This window comes from Prionailurus viverrinus, chromosome A1, assembly GCF_022837055.1.
Source record: "Prionailurus viverrinus isolate Anna chromosome A1, UM_Priviv_1.0, whole genome shotgun sequence".
NCBI lineage: Eukaryota > Metazoa > Chordata > Mammalia > Carnivora > Felidae > Prionailurus > Prionailurus viverrinus.
Genome location: NC_062561.1, coordinates 68,201,563 through 68,215,506, shown reverse-complemented (window position 1 = coordinate 68,215,506; position 13,944 = coordinate 68,201,563). Strand labels below are relative to the sequence as shown.

The following is a 13,944-nucleotide window of genomic DNA, read 5'->3' as shown; positions in this document are numbered from 1 at the left end:
TGATGTCACTGGTTTCCGAACAAGATTGCTCATTCAGTCACCTGGGGGCTGGGGAGAGTTAAATACTATTGGGCATCGGGCTTTCGAAAAGCTCTACCAGGTGGCTTTAATATGCTATAAAATGTAGAAGCCCGTAGACAACTGAACTTGGATGGGCCTTATTTTCCGCCTGCGAAAACATGGGTAAAAGCCACGCCGGTTTCTGCCTTCGCTTCCAGTTTTTGGCATCTCCACCCAGCCTCAGTCGGCCGCAATCCCAGTTTGGCCTCCGGGAGCTATCCTCCCCTCCCGGTGTCCCACAGCCCCTGCGCGATAACAGGGGGTCGGATCGCGGACCCGCCGGAGCATCAGCCACGCCGCCGCAGGTTCCGGCACCGCCCGCACCTACGTGGCTCCAGGATCCAGCCCCGGGGGGCTCCCGGGACAGCCCCGGAGCGGGACGCGCATGCGCTCCGTGCCCGCCAGGCCCCGGCTCCGAGTAACGGACTGGAGCTCCCCCCACCGGAAGTGGGCGGCCGCGGCCAGAGGAGCCGGCTGGGCCGTGGCGGCTGCGGGCTGTGGGCTCCGGGTACAAGGGGCTCGCGCGTCTCTCTCCGCGCCATGGCAAAGGCCATGGACGTGGTGCGGCTGCTCCTGGGCTCCACGGCGCTGTGCTTCTCCCTGCTCGACGCCCGGACGGCCTCGGCGTCTAAGTCGGTGACGGCCCACTTGGCCGCGAAGTGGCCCGAGACCCCGCTGCTGCTGGAGGCCAGGTGGGTGCGGGCCGGCCCCTCTGCCGAGCCCAGCGCGGAGGGAGGATCGGCGGGGTCTCTCGGGCCCGATCTCGCCGTCTGCCGGCCCTCTAGCTCCCTCTCTGCTGCTGGGGCGCCCTCGTGCTGGGCGCTGGAGCATCCCCTCCACTCCGGCTACCCCTGCGCGGCACTCACTTGCAATTCCTTTTCCTCGCAGTTCATACTTTGCCTCACCTACGGTTTCTCAGACTTCAGGGCCTCTGTTTAATTCGTCTGGATCTCTTTCACATTTAAGAAAAAGAGGAATAGGAGCTGGAGTGTGGGTTTTAATGCAGGCAATTCCATTGATGTGGGGCAGTTCTTTTTAGGAAACGTATTGGAAGCACCTAGTGTCGTAATAACACCAGTGATGAGCTTCCGGTGGAGAAGGTAGCTTCCCCCAAGTTGTTTCTTCACGAATCTCCTCCACTGAAATTAGTTCATGTCACTTTGCAGAAAAAAAGAGTTGTAGCTATTGAATTTTGCTCTCAGTATTCTAGAAGTTAAACAGAATTTGGAAGTTCCTTTCATTGGTTAGGATGAACTTTAAACTCCCGTTGCTTTTGTCCATTCAAAGAAACAGCTAATGGAACTAAAAAGAGACTCACCATCACCTGGTACCACGTTGCATATATAAGATAGAAAAAGTTTTTTAATTGAGATGTAATTAACACACCACATTAATTTCAGGTTTACAACATAACATTCAGTGTTTGAATCGCGAAATGATCACAGCAATAAGTCTAGTTAACATCCATCACCTGACATGTATCCAAAAGGTTTTCTTCTTGTGTCGAACTTTTAACATTTCTTAGCAACTTTCAAATATGCAATACAGCACTCTTCACTGTAGCCACCATGCTATACATTACATTCCCATGACTTATTTTATAACTGAAAGTTTGTACCTGTTAACCTTAAAAATAAAAGTTATTTTACCAGCAGAAAACGGATTTATTCTGGAATAATAGAGAATTGCAAATAGGGACAAGCAAAATATGGCATAGGGAAGTCTAACAAAGGAGAGGAACATTATTTTATGCAGAAGGAGAAAGCATGGAGGGGTGGTTTGGAACAAAAGTCCTTTGGAGAAAAGCCGGAACCCAGTGTGATGACAGTTTCTCTTTGGCTGAGTTGCAGGACTAGTCAATTTCTTGTAGGAGATGCAATGTACCTTCTTTCTCTGTTGGGCCTGTAATTGATGATTCCTGTGGAAAACGTTCTGATAGAAGTCTGTAATTGACGTTGAGTGGTACAGCTTCCCACACCCCCAGTCCACTTCAGTGAGGTTTCTCTCTAATACTCCCATTTCATCATTTTGATCAAAATCTTTCCTTGAAAGCATTGCTGACCAAAAGTCAGGTTTTTCATATTTAGTGGTTTTGTCCCTCAGTGCCAGAAAGGATCTTTCCTGATTGTCTTGTCCCTACATAGGAGGGAAAGTACATAACGGTTGGAAACCACGTAAGGCCACATTTGACTAACAGGCAAGGTTAGGAGGTGGAACTCTGAGGCACTTTCCATCTAAAGTCTGTATCATTTCAAGACCATAAGTATTGGAGATCCTCTCCTAATTGGGTACGTCATTTTTATAAAAGTTTGACAGGCAACTAAATACAAAAAAACAATTAGGGAAAAACAGAAGAAGGAACATAACTTTCAAATTGTATGATGATTCCGATCCGGGACCCTAGGTCAGAAAGTATCCAGCTGAAAGTTTATTGGCACTCAATTCCAATTTAGGGGAAAAAGTTCTCCCTATGGGGTCCATTGGAGTCATGTATGCCTCCTGGAAGTCCTTACCTATAGTAGCCATGAAAGCAAAATAGTGAATACTGTAAGAATTAACCAAGTGCATTTGAGAAGATTCCGTGCAGGTAAAAACATGAGGCAATAACTAATGAACTTTTTGCAAAACTACTGAAACTTCAAAGATGTATTAAAACAGTGTTGTTGTCTCAAAGAAACCATTTGAAAATCTTATCTAGTGATAAAGCCTGTAAGGTTGCAAATTCAGAAACCATGAGTTTGGATAAGAATTCAGAATCAGATGAAAGATGAATTCTGAACCTTCAACCCAGCCCTTCAGAAAAAGCAAGTGAAAATTTAATTTGTCCTGGGATCATGATGAGGCTGTTGCTCAAAGGCCTAATCAAGAGAAGAGGTTTTCTCCCTTTCACAAAGGTTTGGGAAATGTGCACAAGAGCATTTCCTTTCTTTAATTTTTATTTTTTTAGTGTTTATTTTTGAGACAGAGACAGAGCATGAGTGGGGGAGAGACAAGAGAGAGAGGGAGACACAGAATCTGAAGCAGGATTCAGGCTCTGAACGGTCAGCACAGAGCCCAATGCAGGGCTCGAACTCATGAAGGTGAGATCATAACCTGAGTGAAGTTGGATGCTTAACCCACTGAGCTACCCAGGTGCCCCTAGAGGATTTCCTTTCTACGAAAGAGCTGGTAGAAGCAATCAGTGAGGAAAAAGTACATAGACCTGGTCCTGGTATGTTGAAAAAGCTGTATTGTCAATTGTCCTCTACTTTCGTTGCAGCTTACCAGATGGTGTGCAGGTCTGGTAGGGTTTGGTGATTTCTCCTTGTATTCATGTGAATCCAAGAGCCTATTCCTTGGAGTTTGGTGCCATTGGGATTAGCAGTTCTTGATAAGAGCCTTTTCAGCAAGACCGAATAGTCTTTATGGAGGTGCCTTTTCCAGTTTCCAGCTTGCAAGATATGATGCTTAAGGTTGTTGTCTTCTGGGAATGCACTTTGAAAAAGATCACTCTACTAAAGCATGGTTATTTTTCATGGCAGTAGTTAGACCCTTGCAGTCTTGAAGTATATCTCCTCTTTTATCTACTGTAGCTCAAAGGAGGTACAGGGGCCAAGTGGATTGGGCATCTGTGACGATCTCAAACAGTGACAGTCTAGGAGGTTCAAAGGGGTGGAACCAAGATTTAGAGGAACCAATGGCAGTACTTTGGGCCAAGGTATTTTAGGATCTGTACAAATGTTTACAAGTTGAGTGTTAACAGTATTGTTAATATGTTCAAGTAACCCCGACGATTGAGGACAATCTGTACCATGCCAGTGTTGTAAAACTGGCCAAACAGCACACACTTGTCAAAGCACCTGACCAGTAAAATAGGTTCCCAATCACTATGAAGTTTGAGAGGGTTCCCCAGTTAGGGATAATTTTTTCTAACAGAGAAGCAGCAGCAGCCTGTCTAGAAGGGAAAGCTTCAGTCCCGTGAGAAAACATATAGACCATTACTAAAACATGTTTCTATTCATGTAGTGGGAAAGCTATATGAAATCCATTTGGGCAGACAGGTTTCTCTGGCTTCTATTTTAGACAGGTGGGGCAAGTGACGTAGGCACTTGTTGCAACCTCATTAACACTTCCCCACCAGTATTGGTTCATGAATGCTATTATTGTCAGTAGACCATGATGGTTTAGTGCATGTATAGCGGTAAGTATATACCGCTAGTATTAGAATTTCTAGTAGGGCTAGATATTTATTTGGTCCAAACCAGGGCTCTCCTTATTGAACCAACAATGACTAGATTTCCAATATTTTTCCCTTTCTGAGGCAATTGTTGGGTGTCGTCTGTCTTTCTGAATTATCATTTGGCAGAACATCTCTTTGGACCATAACAGGGGTCTGGTTATTAGTTTCTTTGAGAGTGGTGTTTTGGGCAGAAATATCAATGAGAAGGTTTTCTTTGGCCCCCAGGGAGTTGACTCTGGAATGGCTAGGAACCTTAATAAAGTAGCCAGCAAAAGTGTGGTATATAACAAATTTTGGACGTAAGAGCCATTTTAAATTTTATCCCTCTTGGAGGTAAGGAAACCTTGTTTCCATAATCCAAAGTCACGAGCTATCCCAAGGGCATACCAGCTCTCAGTATAAATGTTTGAAGTTTTGCCCCTGGCCAAAATACAAGGATGCTTGAAAGGGATTCCATGATTATTTTGTCAGTGGCAGGAATGTCTCTGAAGCGAGGTGATATCCCTGTGCCACAGGGTCAAATTGTTGGTTGTAATACCCTGTGTTTTTGGGTGAGTAATCCCAAGGGTATTCTCTCCCATCTCCCATACAAAGAGGAAAAAGGAAAGTTGATAATTAGGATGTCTGAGGGCAGGTGGGTTTAATAGGCTTTTCTTTAAAGTCCCCAAAGCAAGTCTTTCTGATTTTTCCAAATAGGGTGAGGTTTTATATTTTTTAGTAAAACATACAGAGATTGAGCCAGAAGAGAGAAGTTTGGAATCCAGTTTTGACAGTAGCCAACCAGTTCAAGAAAAACTCATATTTGGCACTTAGTTTTAGGTTTTGGAAAGTTTGGAAAGCCGTGGAGTCTCTCTGGATCCAAATATTCTGAGGTCAGATGCCCTAAGTATCAAACCTGAGTTTGAGCAAATAGCAATTTTTCTTTAGAGTCTTTATTTCCCTTTAAGGGCAAAGGTTTTTAACAGGTGGATACTGTCTTCCTGTAAAGTGGTTTAAGAAGAGGAGCAGAGAGGGGCGCCTGGGTAGCTCAGTCAGTTAAGCATCCAACTTCAGCTCAGGTCATAATCTCATGGTTAATGGGTTCGAACCCCACATAGGGCTCCGTGCTGATAGCTCAGAGCCTGAAGCCTGCTTCGGATTCTGTCTCCCTCTCTCACTCTCTCTCCCCTTCTCCTGGTCATGTTCTGTCTCTCGAAAATAAACATTAAAAAAGGAGCAGAGGAGCAAATCATCTAGGTATTGTAACAAAGTAGATAGAGACTGCAGAAAACCTACTATTCAAATCAACTTCTAAGGTTTGTGAAAAGTAAGAAAGACCCTTTGAAACTCTGGGTGGGGCATTACTGTCCTGGTGTATTTCCATTCTTCCCAAGTGAAAGCAACTGGAATACTAAAGAATGCACTGCATAGATCAACTACAGTGAAAAATTTGCATCCGGTGGGAATGGTTGTCAGCATATGGGTTAAGAACAACAGGGTGCCAAGGGATAACAGTGTCATTTATTGCCCAGAGGTCCTAGACAAACCATCCTTGGCTACTGGGTTTTCTCATAGGTAAAATCGGTGTATTAAAGGACTGGTACAGGAGATAATGGGGCCTTGAGCTTTGTAATCTATGAGCTTGATGCCTTGAAAGGCTTCTTTATTTATAGGATAATCATTAAATTTAGGGGGATGTTTTGAGGAATCTATTTGAATCTTGATGGGAGGTATACTGTGGATGCTGCCAGTATCTGTTGAAGATGTCGCCCACAGAGAATGGATCTGACAGGGATAAATGATCAGTGTCCTCAGACTCGCCTATAGTGCTATCAGACTCAGAGCGAATTGAGGGTGTCAAAGGGTCATTTAATTTACCTGGCTGCCTATTTTTATTACTATGGTCAAATTCTAGTATTATTTCTCCTTTTGGGAGAAAGGAACTCTGGTATATTTTTCTAAGAAATCTCAGCCCAATAGATGAAGAGCAGCACAGCAACTAAGGAGAAAGGTATGTGTATCAGAGCCCTTAGACTAAAGGAAGTAGGTTCAGTAACTGTGTTATAAACCTGTTGAGGCTTATGAGAGACTCCCCACCCCCCATTAGAACCATTTTAGTACTCCAGGGCAGGGGCTGTTTTTAGCAGTGGGATTGAGCACTAAGAGCGTACGTCTGGTGTCAATAAAGACAGCTGCATTCTCAATCTTTATTTTGTAAGAGAAAGAGCATGAGCAGTTGAGTGGTTTCTCTGAGTTGATTAAGAGGGGAGACTGGGAAGAGCCTTGAACTCATCGGAATCCTGTTGTTGGGAATTAGGAGGACACTGGGAATATTGGCTACCCGGCTGAAGGAGCCTGGAGCACTTAAGCTGGTAACAGATTTTTCACCCCAATGCCCTAGCTCTTTGCAAATAGTAAAAACTAGGTTTTTGGTTTTGTTTAGGGTCTTTCATTTGTTGAAGATGAAAATCAAGAATTTTAAGAATTTGGGGGGCACCTAGGTGGCTGAGTCAGTTAGCTTCCGACTTCAGGTCATGATCTCATGGTTCACAAGTTCAAGCCCTGCATTGGGTTCTGTGCTGACAGCTCAGAGTCTGGATCCTGCTTCGGATTCTGTGTCTCCTCTCTCTGCCCATTCTCACTCGCACTCTGTCTCTCTCAAAAATAATGAAAACATTTAAAAAATTTAAAAAATAAGAATTTTAAGAATTTTATCAGTCTTTTTTGGGTGATGCATGTAGGATGTGTGCAAGCTAGTTTGCCAAATTGACTGAATCTGGAGTGAACAGAGTTTCCCATTCACCTCTGGTCCTTTTCCTAAAGGAGAAGGATCAAGTTCACCCCATTAATGAATATAGAGTTAAATGCTACCTAGGTGGATTCAGCATCTAAGGGAAGACCAGAATTTAAAGACAATTTGTAGAGTCAATTATAATAGTCATGAATGGGTTCACTAGGCTTTTGTGTGCTAGCCTAAAATTTGTTTAATCAACAGGCTTAGGAAAAGCTACTGCAATTGCTCAGTGGAGATTTCCAGCAAGTGTTTAGCATTTTGACAGAAGTTAGGTGTCAATTTCTGTAAATCCTTTTCAGGATATTCTCATTGGACTAGTTTTATCCGGTGTGGATAACACTGTGGGTTGTTCTATTTCTGTGGAAAATGGCATTGGAATTTTGATGGGGATTGCACTGAATCTACAGATTGTTTGGGTAGTATGAATACTTTATTCTTTTCATCTGTGAACATGGAATGTCTTTCCATTTATTTATGTCTTTAATTTCTTTTATCAGTGACTTCTAGTGTTCAGGTTTTTACCTCCTTGGTTAAATTTATTCCTAGGTATTTTATTCCTTTCGATGTACTTGCAAATGGGATTGTTTTTAATTTTCTCTGAGAGTTTGGTATCAGAAATGCAATAGATTTTTGTATACTGATTTTGTATCCTATCATTTAATTTGGCCTAATAGTTTTTTTGGTGAAGTTTTAGGGTTTTTTATATATAATATGATGCCTGTCTTCTTCAAACAGTGACAGTTTTACTCCTTCCTTTCTGATTTGGATATCTTTTATTTATTTTTCTCTCCTCATTCCTCTGGCTAGAATTTCAAATATTGTATTGAATAAAAGGGATGAGCATGAGCATCCTTGTTCCTGATTGTAGAGGAAAATTCTCAGCTTTTCACTGCTGAGTATGATGTTAACTGTGGGCTTGTCATATGTGGCCCTTCTTATGTTAAGGTTTATTCCGTCTATACCCTGTCTGTGGAGAGTTTTTATTATAAATGGATGTTGACTTTTGTCTAATGATCTTTCTGTATCGAGTGATCATATGATTTTTATTTTTCACTGTGTTGATATAGTATACCATGTTGACTAATTAGTAGATGTTGAACCATCCTTGCATCTCTGGAGTAAATCCCATTTGTTCATGGTGTGTGATTCTTTTAATGTATTGTTTGCTAATAGTTTGATTTTTGCATCTGTGGTCATCAGGGACATTGGCCCGTAATTTCTGTGTGTGTGTGTGTGTGTGTGTGTGTGTGTGTGTGTGTGTGTTCGTGTTCCTTGGTATCAAGGCAATGCTCCTTTGTACAACTCCTTTGTAAAAGGAGTTTGGAAGCATTTCCTCCTCTTCAAGATTTTAAAAGAGTTTCAGAAAAATAGGTATTGAATCTGTGAATGTTTGGCAGAATTCACCAGTGAATCCATCCGGTCCTAGACTTTTGTTTTTTGGGGGAGTTTTTTGTTTTGTTTTGATTTTTTGTTTGTTTACTTTGTAAGAGAAAGAGCATGAGCAGGTGAGGGTCAGAGAGAGGGAGAATCCCAAGCAAGCTCCGAGCTATGAGTGCAGAGCCTGAGATGGGGCTTAAACTCCTGAAGCATTGGAATGCTTAACCTACTGAGCCATCCAGGTGCTCCTTTTTGGGGAGTTTGTTTGTTTGTTTTGTTTTTTATTACTCAATCTCTGGGGTAGTCATTGGTTCAGATTTTCTATTTGTGAGTCAGTCTTGATAGCTTATTGTTTCCAGGAGTTTATCTATTTCTTTTAGGTGGTCTGATTTGTTGGTACATAATTGTTCATATTATCTTGTAATCCATTGTATTTTATGATATCAGATGTAATAAAATAGTTGTATTGAATAAAATATTCGAGCCTAATGTGTGTTCTCTTCCTCTGTTTCTTCCCCTGTTTCTCCCAGTTTGCATCCATCTGATCCCATTCTCTGTTCCAGATCTGCAGTCTAACTTCTTCCAGTCTTGGATTTGTAGTTACATTGTCCTGATTTGTATTTGCCTTGAGTCTCTTAGAGCTGGAACTTTTGTAGTATGCTACTTCAGGTTCTTCATAATCTGACCCCCATCTATGTACCAACTGCATCACTTGTAGTGGGAGAATTGCAGTTCCTAAAAAGTTTACATCCTAACTCCTGGAACCTGTGAATGTTACCTTACTTGGATAAAGGATCTTGGCAGATGTAATTAGTAAGGGTCTTGAGACCAGATCATTGTGGACTATCTGGATGGCTGCTAAATCCAATGTCCTTATAAGAGACAGAAGAGGAGAAGGCTATGTGAACAGAGGCAGAGATTGGATTGATGTAACCACAAGCCAAGGAACACTTGTAGCCCTCAGAAGCTTGAAGAGGCCACACCGGTACCTTGATTTTGGACTTCTGGGCTCCAGAACTGTGAGACCATAAGTTTCTATTCCTTTAGGTTGCCAGGTTTTTGGTAATTTGTTACAGCTGCCCTAGGAAACCAATACAGACTTGATAAAATGGAGTGCTGCTGTAAGAAATAGCTAAAAATGTAGAAGTAGCTGGTAAGTCCAGCAAAAGCTAGAAGGATTTTGAGAAATGTGGTTAAAAAACAAAAGCCTACATGCCTTGAGGAGACTGTTGGCAGAAATAGGGACATTAAAGGTGATTCTGCTAAGGACTTAGAGGAAAGCAGGGAGCATGGTCATTAATAAAGCTTCTGTCATAGAGAATACTTAAGTCTTCGTGAGTAGAATGTTGGTAGAAATAAGAACATTAAAGGCTCTTTTGGTAAGAGTACAGAAGGAAATGAGTGACCTGTTATTGGAAACAAAGAAAGATGATCCTTGTTTTATAGGGGCAGAAAAGGGGCCGAATTGGATTCTACAGTTGTGTGGAAAACAGTACTTGCAATCAGTGAACTTGAATAGCTAACTAAGGAGATTGCCAAGCAAAGCATTAAAGGTATCCCCTGGTTTTGCCTTGTTTATAGTAAAATGCAAGAGGACGGAGAGAAACTGAAGAAGGAGCTGTTCAGAAAAAAGGAAGCCGCACTTGATAATTTGGGAGTTTCTCCTGCTACCCAGATGGCAAAGACTGTTAAAATGAGGAAACCCAGTGTTGGGGATGCATGCTTCAGAAAGAAGACCAACTTTGTGGCTGGTCAGTCTTTTTCTGTATAGGTTAGGCTTGTGACTCATGAGTCCATTCCACCGTCTCGGTAGAAGCCAGGAATGGAGGGGTAGATTTGTCCAGGATGGATCTGAGGAAGGTTTTTCTGGCATGATGCTGGTGAGATCTACAAAAGACCCAAAAGATTTTGATTATGTTGTATCAGCAAAAATGTTGCCAAAAGAGACAGAGACGAGATGAAATGAGAGAAGGCTGTCAGACTTTCAAAATTCCATAGGCAGGAAATTGGCTGATAAACTGCTTGGCTGCAAACACGCAAACATTTTTCCTTCAAGAGAAGGGAGTAATGACCCTGAGGGCAGAGCCGTGGCATGCAGCAGAGAGTGGAGCAGCACGCCGCTGAGGGTTCTGCTCACGACTTGAAACCTAACACAATTTGTCCTGCTGTATTTTGAACTTGTTTGGGACTGGTAACTCCTTCATTCTTTGTAATTTCTACCTTTTGGAATTGGAATATCTGTCTTTGGAATTTGGAATGCGTATCTCGATACTGCATTTTGGAAGCAGACAGCTTGTTTTCTAGTTCACGGGTCCACATACAGAGAAGAATTTTTGCCTCAGGATGGAGCATACCCAGCGTCTCACTCCTACCTCGTCTAAATGATTTACATGATGAGATTTGAGACTTCTGGTGGTATTTACATGGGCTTTTGGTTTAGAGATGATGCCCAATGGGTTGAGATTACAGTGGGGAATGTTGGGATAGGACGTATGCATTTTGTATGCGGGACAGATGTGGATTCTGGGGAGCCCAGGGTGGACTTTAGTGGCGTGAATGGTGGCCCCCCAAAAGACAGGTCTAGATCCTGACCTGTGGGACCTGTTGTGTTAACCCTGACACCAAGAATTTAGACTTTTCTTCTCCAGAACTGTGAGAATAAATTTCTTTCATTTTAAGCCACTATGTGGTAATTTGATATGGTAATATAACACTCTACTATGGTCCTTTCTTCGTTGATGCCCTATTTGTGGACCTACCATATTACTTTCTCTTTGGCTGATTCTTTCACCTGATAAAACTGATGTCTTTCTAGTATGTTCTCCTAACATCTGGTCCATACTTCTGTAATAATCCTTATTGAAAGGTATGTATGCTAATCTCTGCTGTAAAATGTGAGCTGCAGGGGATAAAAATCTATATTTTGCCAAGGCACCGTGCACAAAAGTAGGTGCTCAACAAGTATTAGTAATAAGTATTAGCTCAGCAGAAGCAACGAGTATTTCCTATTCATACTTGTTTTCCCAGGGCTCAGTACATCAGGATCAGGTGCCCAATAATGTCGACGCAGTGGAAGGGACTTATATTAGGTAGTGTCTACTTCAAACCACCATCAGAATTCCCTCTATACTCTAGCTGTGTACCTGACCTATGGAAAACTGGTGTCCTGCCAGGGTAATCCAGCTAGGACGCTTAGTGTTACCTCATGCACTTACCTGTTCTGTTGTGAACAAATATAAATTGTCAGCAAGTCCTTTGTTCGATAAACTAAACTCTTTCCCACTATAATTTTTATCTAGTGGTCTTGACTTTATACTTTTGAACCAAATCTCTCCTTTGCGACAGTGTAGCAGGCTGGCAGCCTATAGTTTCTTTAACCATTGCACTTCTTTTGTGTTTTCTAGACTCCATTATTCTACTCACATCTGGTTTTTAGTGTTTCCTTTAATAAAAATTGTAGGAAAATCAAAGAGGTTGAGGGGAATAAGTGTAGGATAGGAAGAATTGAGAGCATTGGGTAGATTGAAGGAGCTTGGGAGATAGAAACTTAAGAGAACTGTTAGCTCTCTGTTTGGGATGCCCCCTTTTTTTATATATATATTTAAAGCATTCATGGGAATTTCTCCCTCCCCCTTCCCATCCTCTGCCTCTGCCTCTCTCCTGCCTCTGCCTCTCTCCTGCCTCTGCCTCTGCCTCTCTCCTGCCTCTGCCTCTGCCTCTCTCCTGCCTCTGCCTCTGCCTCTCTCCCGCCTCTGCCTCTGCCTCTCTCCCGCCTCTGCCTCTGCCTCTCTCCCGCCTCTGCCTCTGCCTCTCTCCCGCCTCTGCCTCTGCCTCTCTCCCGCCTCTGCCTCTGCCTCTCTCCCGCCTCTGCCTCTGCCTCTCTCCCGCCTCTGCCTCTGCCTCTCTCCCGCCTCTGCCTCTGCCTCTCTCCCGCCTCTGCCTCTGCCTCTCTCCCGCCTCTGCCTCTGCCTCTCTCCCGCCTCTGCCTCTGCCTCTCTCCCGCCTCTGCCTCTGCCTCTCTCCCGCCTCTGCCTCTGCCTCTCTCCCGCCTCTGCCTCTGCCTCTCTCCCGCCTCTGCCTCTGCCTCTCTCCCGCCTCTGCCTCTGCCTCTCTCCCGCCTCTGCCTCTGCCTCTCTCCCGCCTCTGCCTCTGCCTCTCTCCCGCCTCTGCCTCTGCCTCTCTCCCGCCTCTGCCTCTGCCTCTCTCCCGCCTCTGCCTCTGCCTCTCTCCCGCCTCTGCCTCTGCCTCTCTCCCGCCTCTGCCTCTGCCTCTCTCCCGCCTCTGCCTCTGCCTCTCTCCCGCCTCTGCCTCTGCCTCTCTCCCGCCTCTGCCTCTGCCTCTCTCCCGCCTCTGCCTCTGCCTCTCTCCCGCCTCTGCCTCTGCCTCTCTCCCGCCTCTGCCTCTGCCTCTCTCCCGCCTCTGCCTCTGCCTCTCTCCCGCCTCTGCCTCTGCCTCTCTCCCGCCTCTGCCTCTGCCTCTCTCCCGCCTCTGCCTCTGCCTCTCTCCCGCCTCTGCCTCTGCCTCTCTCCCGCCTCTGCCTCTGCCTCTCTCCCGCCTCTGCCTCTGCCTCTCTCCCGCCTCTGCCTCTGCCTCTCTCCCGCCTCTGCCTCTGCCTCTCTCCCGCCTCTGCCTCTGCCTCTCTCCCGCCTCTGCCTCTGCCTCTCTCCCGCCTCTGCCTCTCTCCCGCCTCTGCCTCTGCCTCTCTCCCGCCTCTGCCTCTCTCCCGCCTCTGCCTCTCTCCCGCCTCTGCCTCTCTCCCGCCTCTGCCTCTCTCCCGCCTCTGCCTCTCTCCCGCCTCTGCCTCTCTCCCGCCTCTGCCTCTCTCCCGCCTCTGCCTCTCTCCCGCCTCTGCCTCTCTCCCGCCTCTGCCTCTCTCCCGCCTCTGCCTCTCTCCCGCCTCTGCCTCTCTCCCGCCTCTGCCTCTCTCCCGCCTCTGCCTCTCTCCCGCCTCTGCCTCTCTCCCGCCTCTGCCTCTCTCCCGCCTCTGCCTCTCTCCCGCCTCTGCCTCTCTCCCGCCTCTGCCTCTCTCCCGCCTCTGCCTCTCTCCCGCCTCTGCCTCTCTCCCGCCTCTGCCTCTCTCCCGCCTCTGCCTCTCTCCCGCCTCTGCCTCTCTCCCGCCTCTGCCTCTCTCCCGCCTCTGCCTCTCTCCCGCCTCTGCCTCTCTCCCGCCTCTGCCTCTGCCTCTCTCCCGCCTCTGCCTCTGCCTCTCTCCCGCCTCTGCCTCTGCCTCTCTCCCGCCTCTGCCTCTGCCTCTCTCCCGCCTCTGCCTCTGCCTCTCTCCCGCCTCTGCCTCTGCCTCTCTCCCGCCTCTGCCTCTGCCTCTCTCCCGCCTCTGCCTCTGCCTCTCTCCCGCCTCTGCCTCTGCCTCTCTCCTGCCTCTGCCTCTCTCTACACAGAATCTTTTAGTTCAGCCTAGAAATTTGAGTGCCTATTTTGAGCATGGCCCTGTGATGGGTACTGTGTAGGAAGCAAAGATGACTGAGTATGTCCCCTACCTAATTTATAATTTAGTATT

General features: G+C 45.6%; 1 protein-coding gene across 2 annotated transcripts in view; it reads left to right on the top strand.

Annotated features, from left to right (window-relative positions):
- Positions 1-522: 522 nt before the first annotated feature.
- The window catches only part of UGGT2 (UDP-glucose glycoprotein glucosyltransferase 2), a 191,250-nt gene continuing 177,828 nt past the window's right edge, over positions 523-13,944 (top strand). For both annotated transcript variants that reach the window (XR_007154714.1, XM_047870316.1), the window contains exon 1: positions 523-752. Coding sequence is in view for 1 of the 2 variants with exons in the window: in XM_047870316.1 (XP_047726272.1) it covers positions 601-752 (152 nt within the window). In the remaining variant the exon portion in view is untranslated. The remainder of the gene's footprint in view (positions 753-13,944) is intronic.